The sequence below is a fragment of the Lampris incognitus genome, chromosome 13 (genome assembly GCF_029633865.1).
Source record: "Lampris incognitus isolate fLamInc1 chromosome 13, fLamInc1.hap2, whole genome shotgun sequence".
Classification (NCBI taxonomy): domain Eukaryota; kingdom Metazoa; phylum Chordata; class Actinopteri; order Lampriformes; family Lampridae; genus Lampris; species Lampris incognitus.
The window spans coordinates 23,156,881-23,177,329 of NC_079223.1; the positions used below are offsets into that span (position 1 = coordinate 23,156,881).

The 20,449-nt window shown below is 43.4% G+C and overlaps 1 protein-coding gene across 1 annotated transcript; it reads right to left on the reverse strand.

Moving 5' to 3' along the window:
- Positions 1-3,317: 3,317 nt before the first annotated feature.
- Positions 3,318-20,369, reverse strand: agpat3 (1-acylglycerol-3-phosphate O-acyltransferase 3). The gene is made up of 12 exons (XM_056292063.1): positions 20,196-20,369; positions 18,062-18,116; positions 17,702-17,805; positions 17,414-17,582; positions 16,556-16,728; positions 12,417-12,578; positions 10,820-10,890; positions 10,644-10,726; positions 6,533-6,635; positions 5,164-5,239; positions 3,757-3,955; positions 3,318-3,489 (listed from the first exon to the last, which is right to left on the reverse strand). Exons 4-12 carry the CDS (start codon positions 17,577-17,579, stop codon positions 3,398-3,400), a joined length of 1,125 nt encoding a protein of 374 aa, XP_056148038.1. The 5' UTR covers positions 17,580-17,582; positions 17,702-17,805; positions 18,062-18,116; positions 20,196-20,369; the 3' UTR covers positions 3,318-3,397.
- Between the last annotated feature and the right edge of the window lie 80 nt (positions 20,370-20,449).

The window sequence follows — 20,449 nt, forward strand, 5'->3', positions numbered from 1 at the left end:
TAACTGATGTAACTTTAATACCCAGAACAAGAAATAAAAGAAAAGTTGTCAATTTAATAATCACTAATGTCCCTTGAAAATGTGTACATAAAGATGTCTATTGTAATTGATATCGGTGTCTATGTGGCCCTATGTACTCTGGAGAATGTGGTGCTCCATTGAAGCCAGATAGAAAAGGCCTTTAGTTGCTGTCAGAAATTCAAAAACTACACTTTAATCCCAAAATATATGCCAGAAAAAGTGAATAGACGTCCGCAATCTGAAAATACTATATTTCTGCAGCTGTAGTATCAAATCTCCCTGAAGTCAATAGTATGAGAGGTCCAATATCAAGTGTGGAGCCACACAAGATAAATCCATACTAAACTGAACAGGACTTGGCTTTTTTTTTGTAAGGATGGCAAAAAAAAATATATATATATATATATATATATATATATATATATGTGTGTGTGTGTGTGTGTGTGTGTGTATATATATATATATGTGTGTGTGTGTGTGTGTGTGTGTGTATATATATATAAAATTCAGTGATTCAAGTAAATTCTTTTTGCTCATTTGTTGAGCACTTTTCCTATCGTTGAGTGTTTCTTTTAACAACGTTTTATATATATATAACTTTGTATATATATATAACTTTTTATAACTTTTATATATATAAAAAACTTTGTTAAAAGAAGCACTCAACAATAGGAAACATGCTCAACAAATAAGGAACAAAATAATCCAGTGATTCAAGTAAATTCTTTATGAATTCATAAAGAATTTATTTGACTCACTGGATTATATATATATAGTAAATGGTTATTTGGGAACTTATTATTCAGACTGCGGTTGGCATTGCAGGACTCTGCCATCAGTTAGAAAACACTTATTTACAGGGGGAGAACTGTCTTTATGTATTGTAGACAGACTGGTGTCTTTACACTGGCTACTGGATAACCATCCATCATCACCCGTTCCTTGTCCTGCAAGAAAAATCGAGCTTGACATAATTTATGGGGGATGCTGGTCTTTAATGGTGCAGCTGGTGTTCATGGTGGTCTTATACTGGTCTCTTGCCAGTCCAAGATGGTTTAGGTGCTGTAAACCATCACAGCCGAAACAAAAACAAACCCTATTCTGGTCACCATGAAGACTATTTTAATGTATTTAGCTGATGGTTTCAGGTCACGCGCTTTTGTTTTGATTAAACTGTTTTCTGGTCTGCCTCTACATTAATCTGGCTGAGCTGACACAGCTCCAACTGTCGCCTTCACCAAGCAATGTTGATGGAGAAGATTTCTCTCCACCTGAGTTTCCTTTCAGGTCTGTTCAACAATAATTATGGAATATTTGCAAATAACGATGGATGTTATCTTACTTCAACTTTTATATTGCTACCATCAGGATTCGTGTAACTGATGGGATATATAAATTTTAGAGTTTTAAACAGTATGTCAATATGTCCACAATATGACTGTGACATGTGGCATGTTGTAGCCATCCTCCCTCCTGCCCGCTCTCTCTCTCTCTCTCTCTCTCTCTCTCTCTCTCTCTCTCTCTCTCTCTCTCTCTCTCTCTCTCTCTCTCTCTCTCTCTCTCTCTCTCTCTCTCTCTCTCTCTCTCGTGATGTTGAACTGTTGTTTACCAGGATGGTCAAGGCCAGGATAAGGTTAGATTTCAATTATTACAAAGCAGTGAAGGCTCTGGACAAATTCACAACCATGTGGTGTTATAAAGGGGTGCTGTGTTCAACTATAGAGGATGAGCTCATTTTAGCTGCAGAGCTCGGATAAAATGGGTCTTATCTGTTTTTGTTTTTATGTTTTGAGATGTTGTTGAATGATTATTTTTTGGGATTGTTAAAAGATGCATGTTTAAGTGTTTGTTTGTAATTTGGCAAATATTGCTTATATTGTTAAAAAGATATCAAGTCTGTTTTTTTATAATTGTTTTTGTTAAATCAAGACTTGTTTTAAAAATTCAAAATTCTCCCTCTCTCTCTCGCTCTTGCTCTCTCTCTCTCCATTCTGCCCCATTAATCACTATAAGGATGAAAGTAACTATGGCATCAAAAAATAGAAAAAAAATCCCCCACAGGATATTGTGTTTGATACCATCTGTTTTGGCTTGTTCTGTGTTAGCAACATTATGACAGGTGGTACAGGATACCGTCCTAGAGGATGATCAATTTTGGACAAAATGGGGTCAAGGTCATGTTCAAGTTCACCAAGAAAGTGAAAATGTTTTCCCATTAATTGATCAAAAATTATCCAGTTTACTAAAAACAAGGGCCAAATGTTGCTTTTTTTATATATTTCCAAGACATAATTCTGTCCACTACCACAGTAAAAGCATGAAATGTTTTTAAAATTGGTAGTTTAGTGGTTCAAGGTCATCAGTCAAACTTACCTATATTTCCATATAACTCAAAAATGGCTCATGATAGCACCCTACTCACTATAACTGACAGGAAGTTTTACATGGACTGTCATTTGGCACCTTGAACTTTGACCTAGAGTGACCTTGACTTGAAAGGCCAAACTCAAGGTTTTTGGGATTTCAAAAGGCTATAACACATAAACATCTGTAGATGGTCACTTAAATATTATTATTGGCAGACAGGAAGTCCCACGCGTACTTCCATCTGGCACCGACCTTTCACTTTAAGTCACCTTTAAAAGTTAAACTCCAGATCATGGTGTAAGGTTGTAACTCAGAGATGGATGGAGAGCGACACTTGATTTTCTGTTATTATCAGACATGAAATCATGTAATAAGTTTCTTTTATGACCATGACCTTCAACCAGTCTCAGCATTATAGATTTTTAGAAGGAAACAGATGGAGATCATGCTTCTATTTTTGCATTATGCTAAATAAAAATTAGATTAACAGAACATTAGAATGCTATAATGACTTATATACAACAGTATATACAGAGGCAGGGTTTGTCATGCCTGGCAACATGTACATTTGGCTCTGGATGTGCACACAGAGGACAGAACCGGGTGTCCACGTCACACCAGGGAGTCACTGGATGTTGGTGTTGGTGGCACAGTAGAAGTTAATTTTACACATAATCCCAATTTCCCCTCCAGGATTAATAAAGTATTTTGATTCTGATTCTGATTGATCGCGGGCAACATAACTAAAACATGGAGCAGTGGCTTATCAAAATGATCAGAGCGGCTTCTATTGTTCACAAGTTTTATTTGCATTTAAAAGACTATGAATGCTGTACAAAAGGGAACTATTCCTTTAAAAGAAAAGAAATATTAACAACATTATCGTTTCACCTACATGTATGTGTGCTATGTTGGAGTGATATATGATAGTTTGTGTGTGTGTGTGTGTGTGTGTGTGTGTGTGTGTGTGTGTGTGTGTGTGTGTGTGTGTGTGTGTGTGTGTGTGTGTCTAGGTGTCTTTCTTGGTCCCCTGGACTCCATAGCTGGACCCTGTCTTCTTCACCTCTGAAACACTGATCAACTTGTTCAAAGATATTGTTGCTGGAGAGAAAGAGAGAGCGAGGGAGGGGGAGAGAGAGAGAAAGGCACGTAAGACTAATAGTTTCTTCTGTATGAGTAATTTTACAATGTGAAATGTTTTCCAAACAGAATGCATGTTGTAAGCCCTCAAACTGAAATGTTTGCCATGCATGATGTTCCTGTGTGTGTGTGTGTGTGTGTGTGTGTGTGTGTGTGTGTGTGTGTGTGTGTGTGTGTGTGTGTGTGTGTGTGTGTGTGTGTGTGCCTGTTTGCATACTATGCACATACCAACAAACAGCAGGAGGAGGAGGCCAAGGATGAGAAGAGGATTACCACTGGCAACCACACAAACCACCAACTGGACAAGAGGGGACAGTAAAAGCCCCGCCCAAAACAGGACGTTAAGGAGTGACCATGGGCGGCGGGGAGGAGTCACGGGGTTGCCAGGGAAACGGCCCGTAGTAAAATACTGTTCCTGTAAATCATCCTGCAAGGAGAGAATAAGATAAATGGCTGGTTATTTATCTCCATCTACCAAAGGGGAACATATGTGATATCAACACTGGGAATAGCAGCGATGTCCAATAACCCGGCTGGCCAATAAAATATCTTTCCAACCAACCAGAAGCTGAAGAGTTGAAGCAACATTCAGGTGAGATGTTTTGAGTAGCAGCTCCAGTTTGTTCTTCCTTATTTCAGAATTATCATTACTTGTATAGAAAATGAACCTAAGCATCAAAATGCACTTCATTGTCGAGGAAGTGACCTGACAATCACGGCCACTCCTTGATGCCATATTGATAACAAGAGAGGAGTTGAGAAAGATGAAATAGTAGGTTATGTCCTCTAAATGTAGTGAAACTGCACAGTATTACATTAGGTCTAGTTCACTGTGGCAAAAAAAAACAAAACAAAAAACCCACAATTATTTTCATACTCCAAAGAAAGCATGATAGCACAAGATATGAAATTGCTGCTTACAGAACACAATGCCCTTGCAAAAGACCTAATGTAAGATCATGAAGACTGGCGGTAACCTCTTATTAAGGTTTATGATATTTTACTGAAAATTTCAGATTTGCTTTTAACTAAATTAACTACAATCTCTTGCTCCCTCTCTCTTCCTCTAACTTTAGACCACCACCACCACCATGCCCCCCCCCCCCACACACACACGGTGGTCACTCGGGGTCGAGTATGACCGTCCTCCCTCTGGGTCTTCAGGTGGGTGTAGAGACCAATCCTGGGAGGACACCTAGGCGTGACAGCCTTTTACGTGGAGAGGCTGATGCGCCTGCAGCTACCACACGGTCCTTGGCTCGGGGTGACCAGAGTCCAATGGCATGGGGAACCAAGACGATTGGGGACCACCCCCTGTTGCAGCCTTCATCCACCTTTGCTGCCGTTGTGACCTGGAGACATCTTCCGTCAGTGTATCTGGAACCTCCTCCTTGACCTATCCGCCTTGAGTGACCCTACCAGGAGCCAAGCTCCGCACAGTATAGCTCTTGGGATCATTAGTATACACAAGCTTCTCTATCACGGCATGGTGGCAATCCAGGAGAAGCGGGGACACACACACACACACACACACACACACACACACACACACACACACACACACACACACACACACACACACACACACACACACACACACACACACACACACACACACACAGAGTCATGCAATACCTTTTCTTGATAGAGACGGTGCAGCCAGCCAGCACACTCCTTTTCATCCATAGGAATCTGCTCCACTGGGTAACGCCTACACATACACACACACACACACAGAGGGTGACAAATAAATGGAAAAAAGAGACAAAGACAGAAGAAGGCCCTGAAAACTGCCATCACCTCTGTCCTAAAAAACAGAGTGGTCACAGGATGTATGACAATAATTATAATAATGATACTTCTGATGTATATTGTGCTTTTCTCATACCCCAAAACACTTTACAAAAGCAAGATACAGGAAACTGGGACATATATAGGCAATACAAAAACAAACAACAAAACAAAAATAAAAACAAATATACAGGGAAAGTAAGACTGAGATGGCAGTTGGGAAAATTGCGTCACTGAAATGGAGGACATTGCTTGTTACCATATCGCTGATTGATATCGGTCACGAGTGATGCTGTCACTCTAACAGGATCGATGTATACGGTTTATGGACCACGATGAGGGAGAATTTGTTTTGGGATGTTTGCTAAAAATTACTTCCAGTCCTTGAATTAAGCTCTCGTACTTGTTTAGCTCATTTTAGCCTTATTTAGTCATGCAATGTTGCTGGTTAACCTGGTTCATTGGTTTTAGTTGGGAAAATCAGCTGCTAAAGTTGATATGACAGTGAAAAGAGAGGCTGTGTATCTCAACATGTACATCACGTCATATTCAAATATACTGAAGTGTTCATATCAACCTTGAACTTGACTCTGATGTGTACTGAATGTAATTAGCCGTAACGTGTTTGTATACAACAATTTAATCACAGAAAGTTGAATCAGTTCATCTGGACACAACGTTTATTGAGAGAAACGTTTCATCACTCGTCTAAGTGACCTCTTCAGTCTCAACTGACTGCAGGTATCCCCACCCTTATAAACAATACAGTGGCATAATGACCGAAACCAATGATTGATTTAATATGCCAAATTGCCATGACCGTTAACTAGAGTTACAATGGCCATGTGTACTATTCATAGAGGATTGGGGAATAGTTGCAATCACAGCCTTGTAAGATGATGACAGATGTACTCTTAGGCCCCCCTTGGCTCAGGGATGGCCGTTCCCGCTTCACATAGATGGCCTCTTTGACTCCCCATTCAAACCAGCGTTCCTCCCTATCAAGGATGTGCACATCCTCATCCTTGAAAGAGCGGCCACTGTCCTGTAGACGGGTGTAGACTGCAGTCAGCTGGGACTAAAGAGGTCACTTAGATGAGGGACATTTCTCTCAATAAACGTTGTGTCCAGATGAACTGATTCAACTTTCTGTGATTTCCTTACCTGGATTGTTGAGCAGGCATAAAGATATATATAATTTGATGTTACCAACCTCAAACTCATGTCAGCCTTGTATTTGTGTCCTTTCAAAATGTCCAGTAGAGTGGGAGCCTGTCCGTCTCTAAAGTTCAAAGTGACGTCATAAACAGCCGATACTAGATGATGACAGACAAAGAAGAGAAGAAAAAACAAACAACAACAGAAGAAGGGAAGAGAAATTGGATTTTATGTTTGTCTTAAAGTGAAATGTTACACAATACACTGCTGATACTGTACAAAAAGGGAAGTGTATTCAATGCAAGTTCATCACCCAAATCCTGAAAGTCTTTATTCCCCAACGTTTTGGTGACCACTGGGAATAGAGAATTGTCCTGTAACTCTTTAGTGAGATATGCCCTTATATGAACATATACACAGACAGGTGACAAATTACGAATGCTTGACCCCTACAGTGAGGGGGTTTAGGGGCTCTGTTATGCTGTGGGGGCATTTTCCTGGCATGGTTGGGGTCCACTTGTCCCCTTAGAGGGAAGGGTCACTGCAAATCAATACAAAGTTATTCTGAGTGATCACCCTTATCCTATGATGAAACATTTCTATTCTGATGGGAGTGGTCTCTTTCAGGATGACAATGCCCCCATCCACAGGACATGAGGGGTCACTGAATGGTTTGATGGGTATGAAATGATGTCAGTCATATGCTATGGCCTTCACAGTCACCAGAGCTCAACCCAACTGGACACCTATGGGAGAGTTTGGACTGACGTGTTAGACAGCACTCTCCACCACCATCATCAAAACACTAAATGAGGGAATATCTTTTGGAAGAATGGTGTCCATCCCTCCAGTAGAGTTCAGAGACTTGTAGAAACTATGACAAGGAGCACTAAAGATGTTCTGGAGGCTCCTGGTGGCCCAACACCTTACTAACACACTTTATGTTGGATTTTCCTTTAATTTGTGACCCATCTACTACTACTACTACTACTACTACTACTTTCACCAGCCCCCGTTAGGGGTCGCCACAGCAGATCATACATTTCCATCGCTTCCTGTCCTCTGCATCTTCCTCTGACATGCCAGCCACCTGCATGTCCTCCCTCACCACAGCCATAAACCTCCTCTTTGGCCTTCCTCTTTTCCTCTTGCCTGGAAGCTCCACATTCAGCATCCTTCTCCCAATATACACAGCATCTCTCCTCCACACATGTCCAGACTATCTCAATCTCGCCTCTTTTGCTTTGTCTCCAAGCCGTCCAACCTGAGCAGTCCCTGTAATATACTCGTTCCTAATCCTGTCCTTCTTCATCACTCCCAATGAAAATCTTATTATCTTCAACTCTGCCACCTCCAGCTCCACCTCCTATCTTTTGGTCAGTGCCACTATCTCCAAACCATATAACATAGCTGGTCTCACAATCATCTTGTCAACCTTCCCTTTAACTCTTGCTGGTAGCATTCTGTCACAAATCATTCCTGACACTCTCCTCCACCCACTCCACCCTGCCCTCATTCTCTTCTTCACCTCTCTTCCACTCTCCCTGTTACTTTGAACAGTTGATCCCAAGTATTTAAATTCATCCACCTTCATCACCTCTACTCCTTACATCCTCACCATTCTGCTGTCCTCCCTCTTGTTCATGTATATGTATTCTGTCTTGCTCCTACTGACTTTCATTCCTCTTCTCTCCAGTGCATACCTCCACCTCTCCAGGCTCTCCTCAACCTGCACCCTACTCTTGCTACAGATCACAATGTCATCCGCAAACATCATAGACTCCTACCTGATCTTATCCATCAACCTGTCCATCATTGCAAACAAGAAAGGGCTCAGAGCCGATCCTTGATGTAATCCCACCTCCACCTTGAGCCCATCCGTCACTCCTACTGCACACCTCACCATTGTCACACTGCCCTCATACATATCCTGCACCACTCCTACATACTTCTCTGCCACTCCTGACTTCCTCATACAATACCACACCTCCTCTCTCGGCACCCTGTCTTATGCTTTCTCTAAATCCATAAAGACACAATGTAACTCCTTCTGGCCTTCTCTATACTTCTCCATCAATAATCTCAAAGCAAACGTCACATCTGCGGTGCTCTTTCCTGGCATGAAACCATACTGCTGCTCACTAATCATCACCTCTCCTCTTAACCTATCTTCCACTACTCTTTCCCATATCTTCATGCTGTGGCTGATCAACTTGATACCTCTGTAGTTGCTACAGTTCTGCACATCGCCCTTGTTCTTGAAAATCGGTACCAGTATGCTTCTTCTCCACTCCTCAGGCACCCTCTCACTTTCCAAGATTGTGTTAAACAATCTAGTTAAAAACTCCACTGCCACCTCTCCTAAACATCTCCATGCCTCCACAGGTATGTTATTTTGTCACCTGTCTGTGTATAATAAGGCTGTGCATCCACCAGATGACCTTTTTAACAGCTGACTGCTCTGCAATGAGACACATTTTACAGCAAAAGAAAAAAAAAGTGTCTTGCTTTCTTGCTATTCATATTTTCATAGTGTGCATCTAAAATGTCCAATAGGAGGTTTTCTGTTGTCAGTGCTATTTAATTTGATTGATGATTGACTTCCGTTGGCTCGTTTTTGTTTCTCCTCTCTGCTTTTTGACAAAGTAGATTTAGCTCTTGTTTCCCCTCTGGTCTCACATTGCCTTCATTGTACTTGGTTTATGAAACTGGAAATGTTATTGATGAGCTGTGCACTTCAGCAAAAGTTAAAAATTACAGGAAGCACATTTTTACAAGTCTCCAGTGGACACAAAGCCCAAGTCTGCTGAACACAAATTCACCAAGTCCTTTAATGACTTGAATTCAATAACAGCAAGTGCATCACATCTAAGATACTGCGCCTGTCTTTTATGAGGTTTTGTGTTTTACAGTCCAAACATCGGTCCCCTTATTATCGATGTCTCAAAATAAGGTCTCGTATGCTCTCAGCTTCCTAAGATATTGGTCAGCAGAGGCTTTCTTCTCACAATAAAAGGATAGACAACTGTTAAAAAGAAAACTCTGTGTAAACAAAAAACTCTTTCATCAAACACCAAAAGTGACAAACAGCATATTCTTATTATTCTGATTACCCACTCAATGCTACCCCAAACAAATATAATGAATAAAGTTTATGTCCAAAAATAATTTCATAGTACTGTCTGAAATTCAGCTGCAGCATAAAAAAAGGTGCATTTGATGTAGCGCAGTATTTCTCAGGAAATTATTTCTAAATCTTGAGAAAAAATTAGGTAGGGGTTTAAGGGGTGTCTGGGTAGCATAGCGGTCTATTCCGTTGCCTACCAACTCAGGGATCGGTGGTTCGAATCCCCGTGTTACCTCCGGCTTGGTCAGGTGTCCCTACAGACACAATTGGCCGTGTCTGCAGGTGGGAAGCCGGATGTGGGTATGTGTCCTGGTCGCTGCACTAGTGCCTCCTCTGGTCAGTCGGGGCGCCTGTTCAGGGGGGACGGCAAACTGGGGGGAATAGTGTGAGCCTCCTATGCGCTACATCCCACTGGTGAAACTCCTCACTGTCAGGTGAAAAGAAGTGGCTGGCGACTCCACATGTATCGGAGGAGGTCATGTGGTAGTCTGCAGCCCTCCCCGGATCGACAGAGGGGGTAGAGAGCAGCAAATGTGATGGCTTGGAAGAGTGGAGTAATTAGACAGGTACAATTGGGGAGAAAAAGGAGGGAAATTCAAAAAAAAAAAAAGAAGCAAGGGTTTAAGCTTGATGTCTCTGTTTACTAAAGGCTCCTGGGTAAAGCAGCCCAGCGGATTACTTTGGTTTGTGACCTGGAATATATGCATCGAAATATGACATGCAAAAAAGCTACGACATGAAGTGTGTGTGTGTGTGTGTGTGTGTGTGTGTGTGTGTGTGTGTGTGTGTGTGTGTGCGCGCGCACACACACACTTGGGGTATGTGCCTGTAGTTTTCTATGTGTGAGGATAGATAGATAGATAGATAGATAGATAGATAGATAGATAGATAGATAGATAGATAGATAGATAGATAGATAGATAGATAGATAGATAGATAGATAGATAGATAGATAGATAGATAGATAGATAGATAGATAGATAGATAGATAGATAGATAGATAGATAGATAGATAGACAGATAGGAAGTTATTTTTCACCTGTATCTCTTAGACAGTGGAGTGTGGTGGTGAATCCTTTAGTTCTGGGCAGCAAATGGTACTTCAGCCTTGGCAGCCCTTTGCTGGAAAATGTTTACTATTACTATGAATAAAACTCTAAAAATAACTCTAATGATAGTGCAGAATATATTGTTAGCTGTTTGCAGCAGTGGTACCTGTCAGCTACCTCCATGGATATTTGATGTTTCTTCTCAGTAAATCTGGTACCCTCACAGTACAACAGCACCTGGATATGTACGCAGAGACACACAGCCATCAAACAGGACACATGTTCGCTCTGGAACTTACCCAGAACAATAAAGAACTGTGGATCAAAGTCTCTTTGCCAAACATATAACATTATACAGTCAACAAAGGAAAAAAAAGCACTAAAGGCAACGAAAAACTTTTTTTTTATGCCACTAGATTCTGCTACTACTACTACTACTACTACTACTACTTTTGGCTGCTCCTGTTAGGGGTCGCCACAGCAGATCATCCATTTCCATCTCTTCCTGTCCTCTGCATCTTCCTCTGTCACACCAGCCACATGCATGTCTTTCTTCACCACATCTGTAAAGCTCCTCTTTGGCCTTCCTCTTTTCCTCTTCCCTGGCAGCTCCATATTCAGCATCCTTCTCCCAATATACCCAGCATCTCTCCTCCACACATGTCCAAGCCATCTAAAACATGCCTCTCTTGCTTCGTCTCCAAACCGTCCAACCTGAGCTGCCCCTCTAATATAATCATTCCTAATCCTGTCCTTCTCCATCACTACCAATGAAAATCTTAGCATCTTCAACTCTGCCACCTCCAGCTCTGCCTCCTGTCTTTTCGTCAGTGACACTGTCTCCAAACCATATAACATAGCTGGTCTCACAATCATCTTGTAAACCTTCCCTTTAACTCTTGCTGGTACCCTTCTGTCGCAAATCACTCCTGACACTCTTCTGCACCCACTCCACCCTGCCTGCACTCTCTTCTTCACCTCTCTCCTGCACTCCCCGTTACTTTGGACAGTTGACCCCAAATATTTAAACTCATCCACCTTCGTCACCTCCACTCCTTGCATCCTCACCGTTCCACTGTCCTCCCTCTCATTCATGCATATGTATTCCGTCTTGCTCCTACTGACTTTCATTCCTCTTCTCTCCTGTGCATACCTCCATCTCTCCAGGCTCTCCTCAACCTGCACCCTACTCTCGCTACAGATCACAATGTCATCCGCGAGCATCATAGTCCACGGAGACTCCTGCCTGATCTTGTCCGTGAACCTGTCCATCACCATTGCAAACAAGAAAGGGCTCAGAGCCGATCCTTGATGTAATCCCACCTCCACCTTGAACCCATCTGTCATTCCAACCACACACCTCACCATTGTCACACTTCTGTCATACATATCCTGCACCACTCCTACATACTTCTCTGCCACTAGATTATAATTCCTATTTAATTTTCAGAACTAAAATTGTTATAAATACTTATTGTCAACTTCACATTTATTAGGTTTTGGAGGCAAAACAACAGGTATAACTGATCACATTGTTGAACCCAGTAATCTGCCAATTATGCTTTGACAGCAACATCCCTACCTTAAATGAACACACACACACACACACACACACACACACACACACACACACACACACACACACATGCACGCACATATGTTCACTTAACATGTACATTCACACACATACTACATCCACAAAACAGACACACACATGCACACACGCAATACCCCCAACACACTTACACTCGCCCAAGACTAACCCACATATTTTCTGGATAGTCTCTGAGCTGATTCAGCCCATCGGTGACAGCCCTCTTGTCCTCTTCCCATTTCCTCTTACAGAATACCACTTCCAGGAAGTACCATGTCCAGCCAATCAGAGGCACCTTCAGCAGCTCATGCTTGGCGAGCACCTTGGAACTCTATGCAAATATAGGAAGACATGAGAGAATTTATAAACCATACTACTACTACGACTGATACTACTACCATTACTACTACTACTACGACTAGTACTACTACTACTACTACTACTATTACCACTACTACCACATTACTATTAGTACTACTATGACTGCTACTACTACGACCATTACTACTGCTACTACTGTTACCATTACTACTACTACTACTAATTCTACTACTACAACTACTACTACTGCCATTACTACTATTACCACCACCACCACTACTACTACTACTACTACTACTGCTGCTACTACCACCATCACCACCACTACTAATACAACAACAACTACTACTACTACTACTACTACCACTACTACTACCATTACTACTATTACCACTATTAGACTCTACTTCCACTAACCCAGCCACTGAGGATGGAAAAGCCAGTGCATCCTTAGTGCCGGTCCCAAGCCCGGACAAATGGGGAGGGTTGCGTCAGGAAGGGCATCCGGCGTAAAATCTTTGCCAAATCAAATATTCGGATCATAAATAAGACTTACATACCGGATCGGTCGAGGCCCGGGTTACCAACGACCGCCACCGGTACTGTTAACCAGCAGGGTGTCGGCGGAAACTATGCTACTGTTGGGCGAAGGAGAAGGAGAGGGGGAAAGCATGTCCAGAGGCAGCTAGAGAGGAGGAAGGGTAGCATGTGGAGGTGAGAGTTGGAACTTTGAATGTTGGCACTATGACTGGTAAAGGGAGAGAGCTGGCTGACATGATGGAAAGAAGAAAGGTAGGCATACTGTGTGTGCAAGAGACCAGGTGGAAGGGGAGTAAGGCCAGGAGTATCGGAGGTGGGTTCAAACTCTTCTACCATGGTGTGAATGGGAGGAGTAATGGGGTAGGGGTAATTCTGAAGGAAGAGTATGTCAAGAGTGTGCTGGAGGTGAAGAGAGTGTCAGACAGAGTGATGAGTATGAAGCTGGAATTGAAGGTTTATTGCTGAATGTTATCAGCGCATATGCCCCGCAAGTTGGGTGTGAGATGGATGAAAAAGAAGAATTCTGGAGTGAGTTGGACGACATGGTGGAGAGGGTACCCAAGGAGGAGAGAGTGGTGATTGGAGCGGACTTCAATGGACATGTTGGTGAAGGGAACAGAGGTGATGAGGAGGTGATGGGAAGGTATGGAGTCAAGAAGAGAAATGTGGAAGGACAGATGGTGGTCGATTTTGCGAAAAGGATGGAAATGGCTGTGGTGAATACATATTTCAAGAAGAGGGAGGAACACAGGGTGACGTACAAGAGTGGAGGAAAGTGCACACAGGTGGACTATATCTTATGTAGAAGGCGCCATCTAAAAGGGATTGGAGACTGCAAGGTGGGTGACAGGGGAGAACGTAGCTAGGCAGCATCGGATGGTGGTCTGTAGGATGACTTTGGAGACCAAGAAGAGGAAGCGAGTGAAGACACAGCCGAAGATCAAATGGTGGAAGTTGAAGAAGGAAGACTGTTGTGTGGAGTTCAGGCAGGAGTTAAGACAGGCACTGGGTGGTAGTGAAGAGTTGCCAGATGGCTGGACAACCACTGCAGAAATAGTGAGGGAGACAGCTAGGAAGGTACTTGGTGTGTCATCAGGACAGAGGAAGGAAGACAAGGAGACTTGGTGGTGGAATGAGGAAGTACAGCAAATTATACAGAGGAAAAGGTTGGCAAAGAAGAAGTGGGATAGTAAGAGAGATGAAGAAAGTAGACAGGAGTACAAGGAGATGCAGTGTAAAGCAAAGAGAGAGGTGCAAAGGCAAACGAAAAGGCGTATGGTGAGTTGTATGACAGATTAGACACTAAGGAAGGAGAAAAGGACTTGTACCGATTGGCTAGACAGAGGAACCAAGCTGCAAAGGATGTGCAGCAAGTTAGGGCGATCAGGATAGAGATGGAAATGTGCTGACAAGCGAGGAGAGTGTGCTAAGAAGGTGGAAGGAATACTTTGAGGGCTGATGAATGAAGAAAATGAGAGAGAGAGAAGGTTGGATGATGTAGGGATAGTGAATCAGGAAGTTCAGCGGATTAGCAAGGAGGAAGTGAGGGCAGCTATGAAGAGGATGAAGAGTGGAAAGGCAGTTGGTCCTGATGACATACCTGTGGAGGCATGGAGATGTTTAGGAGAGATGGCAGTGGAGTTTTTAACTAGATTGTTTAACACAATCCTGGAAAGTGAGAGGATGCCTGAGGAGTGGAGAAAAAGCATACTGGTACCGATTTTCAAGAACAAGGGCGATGTGCAGAACTGTAACAACTACAGAGGTATAAAGTTGATCAGCCACAGCATGAAGATTTGGGAAAGAGTAATAGAAGCTAGGTTAAGAGGAGAGGTGATGATTAGTGAGCAGCAGTATGGTTTCATGCCACGAAAGAGCACCACAGATGCGATGTTTGCTTTGAGAATGTTGATTGAGAAGTATAGAGAAGGCCAGAAAGAGTTGCATTGTGTCTTTGTAGATTTAGAGAAAGCTTATGACAGAGTGCCGAGAGAGGAGGTGTGGTATTGTATGAGGAAGTCAGGAGTTGCAGAGAAGTATGTAGGAGTGGTGCAGGATACGTATGAGGGAAGTGTGACAATGGTGAGGTGTGCGGTTTGGAATGACAGATGGGCTCAAGGTGGAGGTGGGATTACATCAAGGATCGGCTCTGAGCCCTTTCTTGTTTGCAATGGTGATGGACAGGTTGACGGACAAGATCAGGCAGGAGTCTCCGTGGACTATGATGTTCGCGGATGACATTGTGATCTGTAGCGAGAGTAGGGTGCAGGTTGAGGAGAGCCTGGAGAGGTGGAGGTATGCACTGGAGAGAAGAGGAATGAAAGTCAGTAGGAGCAAGACGGAATACCTATGCGTGAATGAGAGAGAGGACAGTGGAATGGTCAGGATGCAAGGAGTGGAGGTGACAAAGGCATTTGAGGTTTAAATACTTGGGGTCAACTGTCCAAAGTAACGGGGAGTGCAGTAGAGAGGTGAAAAGGAGAGTGCAGGCAGGTTGGAGTGGGTGGAGAAGTGTGTCAGGAGTGATTTGCGACAGAAGGGTATCAGCAAGAGTTAAAGGGAAAGTTTACAAGATGGTTGTGAGTCAGCTATGTTATATGGTTTGGAGACAGTGGCACTGACGAAAAGACAGGAGGCGGAGCTGGAGGTGGCAACGTTGAAGATGCTAAGATTTTCACTGGGAGTAACGAAGAAGGACAGGATTAGGAACGATTATATTAGAGGGACCGCTCAAGTTGGACGGTTTGGAGACAAAGCATGAGAGGCAAGATTGAGATGGCTTGGACATGTGTGGAAGAGAGATGCTGAGTATATTGGGAGAAGGATGCTGAATATGGAGCTGCCAGGGAAGAGGAGAAGAGGAAGCCAAAGAGGAGGTTTATGGATGTGGTGAGGGAAGACATGCAGGTGGCTGGTGTGACAGAGGAAGACGCAGAAGACAGGAAGAAATGGAAACGGATGATCCGCTGTGGCGACCCCTAACGGGAGCAGCCAAAAGTAGTAGTAGTAGTAGACTCTACTTCCACTACTACTACTACCTCTGCTATACTATGCTACTACTTCTACTGCTACCACTACTACAATTACCACTACTACTTTTGCTACTACTACCACTACTATTACTACTACCTCTATCACTACCATTACTATTTCTACAACTATTACCACTATCACTACTACTACTACTACTACTACTACTACTACCACCAATACTACTACCATTACTACTATTACCACTACTACTACTACTACTCTTGCCACTATTATTACCTTTACTACTATTACCATAATACACTCTACTGCCACTACTACTACTACCTCTGCTATTACTATTACTACTACTACTACTGCAATTACCACTACTACTACTACTACTACAACTACTGATGATTGTAATAATAATAATAATAATGATGATGATAATAATATAAATGATACAAATCTCACCCCAAGCACTCCATAGCGTTCGGCCATGGTCCACCCACAGAGGAAGTCTATCTCATAGTTGTGGTTGAGGATGATGATGGCGTGCTCTTTGCCCAGCTTTTCGGCTGTGGAAGTCTGGTCTAGGTACAGGGTACATTCAGTCCCCGACCACCACTCTAACAACATGACCAGCTCTGGAAGGAAAGGAAGTAAGAAAGACAGACAGAAAAAAAGAAACTGTTGTTGTGGACATGGGGGGGGGGGGGGGTTATGAAAAAATTATGTTGCAGACTGATCATATCCACTGGTTTTTTGTCATCTCTGATAATCCACTATAGCCCTCTCCTCATGACCATGAAAGGGCGTAGTAAGGCAGAGATGATGCCGCCTCTCTCTCTCTCTCTCTCTCTCTCTCTCCTCTCTCTCCTCTCTCTCTCTCTCTCTCTCTCTCTCTCTCTCTCTCTCTCTCTCTCTCTCTCTCTCTCTCTCTCTCTCTCTCTCTCTCTCTCTCGCTCTCTCTCTCTCTCACTAGCTCCCTTCTCCTTTCTGTTTCCCTCATTCTCTCTATTTCTGCCTGTCTCCCCTTTTGCCCTATCTCTCCTTTCTTTCTTTCCCTCCACCTCTCTTACTGTCAGTTACTTTCTCTCACTCTTCTTTTGCTTTTCTTTTTATCCCCAGACCTCGGTTTCTCTTCATCAATCTCGCTCTTGCAATGTCTCCCTAATGCCATGTTTCTTTAACTCTCTTATTCTCTCTCCCTCTAACGCTCTCACTCTTTTTTCTCCCTCCTCTATCTTTCACACACACACACACACACACACACACACACACACACACGCACGCACACACGCACGCACACACACACACACTCCTACTCACGGCTCCAAAGGGAGTAGGCCAGTCGTGTGTTGATGCGTCGGTAAAGCTGCTTGTGGATTGGCCAGAGCACACATGTGACCAGCTGGATGAGGTTGATAGCCAATCCGCTGGCCACAAACACCAGGCCCAGCAACAACTGGAGGACGAATGACCCCTTCAACCCCATAGTCTGAACACAGACACACCGAAATACACACTAAACGTCAAAGACAAAAATATATAAATGTGCGCGAGTGCACACACACACCCACACGCACACACACGCACACGCACAAACACACAACTTACCCCTTAACTCAGTTGCCGAAAGCTACTCTCTCACTCTTTTACAATTAGACAGTCTCTCAGCTTCTCAAATTTTGTGCTGTAACCTCCTGACTCCTGACATCAGCCTGGGAGAGAGAGAGAGAGAGAGAGAGAGAGAGAGAGAGAGAGAGAGAGAGAGAGAGAGAGAGAGAGAGAGAGAGAGAGAGAGAGAGAGAGAGAGAGAGAGAGAGAGAGAGAGAGAGAGAGAGAGAGAGAGAGATTTTTTTATTAAAAAAAAGCATTCATTACAAAGACTGAAAAAGTTTTAAAAAAAATCTATAATCAACCCAGACTCTGGCTCTCTCCAATGAGAGGAAAACAGGAAGTACTTCCTGCCCTGACCTGTTCTCCACTCTGTTCTTCCTGCTACTGTAGATGGACAGTTTGGCCTCCCCTGCTACCAGAGGGAGAGAGAGAGAAAGAGAGAGAGGGAGAGGGGGGGAAGAGTTAAAATCATTTGTGACACTTCAACACAGTTGCCCATGCTCTGTCTGTCTGACCCCCCTGCCCCCCACTACACACACACACACACACACACACACACACACACACACACACATGGCCTTTTACCCAGTTGGCAGTTCACCCATATCCGGCGTATTTTAATCTCCGACAGACACAGCAGGGTAGAGGAAAACTGGATTCAATACATACAGCCCAATTTACAGACCCTGGCCCCAAAATGAAACTAACATCTCTCATCTTGATACAAAGGCTCAACAATACCCTCACGTATTTGTCCCATGAGGACTTAGACTGAATGAGTTCTTGTATTTGATTGTAATTTTAATGTTTTTTTGTTGATCCACACAGCTAGAATGAGTGTGGATTCACAAAGTGGTTTATGATAAGAAAACTAGGACCCTTGGTCTGAAGAGGGAAACAGCAAAGGGAAATTGGCCGACACAATTTTAGAACAGATTTGACCAACCCATAACCTAATTTCCCCCTCAGTGAAGTGGGTTCTTGTTTAGTCTGAACACCTGTAGAAAACTATAAGGCGGCCTACTGCGAAGACTGAAAGGTGGCAAGGACTTGACCCCTTGACCTCCCACATCTGTTGAAATCCTTGACCATTGGGACTTTGGCATCACTTTTAAGAGCGACGACAACAGCACAGTGACACACCTTTTAATTACAATTCTGTCTCAGGACAGGGATAGTCATCAGAGGTAAACATTACACAACAATCTACGGTTATCAAACTTGACTTGGGCTGGAGACAGTGGCGGATCTAGAGATTTTTTCCTGGGGTGGCAAAGGGGTGGCATTAGGTTCAAGGAGGGGGGCAATGGACATTATTCTAAACGTATTATTATTCAAAACTCGGGTTTCATCGAATGTATTTTGTTCTCTACTGTTTGAGATGAGTTTGGTGCGGGTCTCATTGACCTTCACCATGCATGTACATAAAATATACTTTAAAAACATATTATCTGATTTATAAATGGGGTGGCAACAGGGGTGGCAAGACTGTGTCCCAGAGGTGGCAGCTGCCACCCCTTGCCACCTCGTAGATCCGCGCCTGGCTGGAGAGAGTTAATTTGCATGATGTTTTCATGAATACACGTTTACAACGGGCGTTCTGAGGCAAAGTTACATGAGAAAAAGGACGAGTGCCAAAAGAAAGACACAATAAGCAGGAGGCCGGCAATATGAACTCCGGTCAGGTAAAGGGGGGTCGACTGTATGTTTATGTGTATACAGTGTGCAGCTGTGCACCATGCTTATTCTTCCATGGCCTTGGATAATGTCTCGCTTTGTCAGCCCTGAAGAAGTGCTGCTTCGTGCAACACAACTGGTAGTTTTATCACTGTCATGAACAACTGTGACATTAAAACATTAAATTTTGAATGCACCCCCAATGGAGCCATGCAAGTCAAGTAATGCACTCGCCATCACATGCCAACTAAATTCATCACTGCATTTATGATTTCACCAACTTGTGCTTTTTACGTGGACCTGAAGAGCGAGGACGCGTAGGGTTCGAGCTCACCTTGCAAAATATTGTTGCATTTGAGTAGATACACTGTTATGATTGAGGATATGTACTGCTTACTGTTGTCCACAACAAATCCGGTCCTGTTCAATGCCAATCCCTCCTCAGGAACTTCTAACAACTAGCAAGGGGAGCTCATCGTTGGCGGGCCGCTGGTTCAAATCCCTTACAAAATTCAGGCTGCGGGAGTGAAACATGTTCGTAAACAGCCACCGAATAGTCCATAAATGAGAATGCAGCACCAGCCAGCAGTACACAGGACTTGGTTTGAATGAATGGGCATGACTGAAACGCTCCCTCCCTCTATGGAGCTCCTGCGGGGGGCCGTTGCTGAACAAAAACCATTTAACTGTTTGTGTATCTTGTCCACAAATCTGCCTGGTTCACGTAAAAACATCTACACTGCCTCCTAATATTGCCTTAGTGTTTCTCCCTCCCCAAGAGGGTCTCTTAAATCATGAAAAAAGTGGTCCTTACCTCAGGTGAAGCAACAGCAGGTGTCCACCTAGTTGTAGCAGCGGTTTTAGGCAGTCTGTGTAGTATGTAAAGGCAGTGGCAGCAGATATAAAGGAATACACACTTTCCTTTGTAGTCGCACTGGTGGTACCTGTAGCAAAGACTGCTCTGTTTAGGTGGCAGTTGGCTTCTCAGTGAATTATACAGGGACACGGAGGGGCAGAGAACGAGCGAGTCAGAGAGAGAGTGCGAGAGTGCGAGAGAGAGGGGAGGGG

Bases quoted from the DNA above. Each gene is read 5' to 3' on its own strand.
- agpat3 (XM_056292063.1), bottom strand. From the start codon at position 17,579: ATGGGGTTGAAGGGGTCATTCGTCCTCCAGTTGTTGCTGGGCCTGGTG. The intron at 5,240-6,532 runs GTTGGTAACATC...GTGTATGTGTAG, and splicing joins AAGGCTGACATGAGTTTGAG to GCGTTACCCAGTGGAGCAGA. The intron at 3,490-3,756 runs GTATGTGCATAG...CTTTCTCTCCAG, and splicing joins CCTCCTCCTGCTGTTTGTTG to CAACAATATCTTTGAACAAG.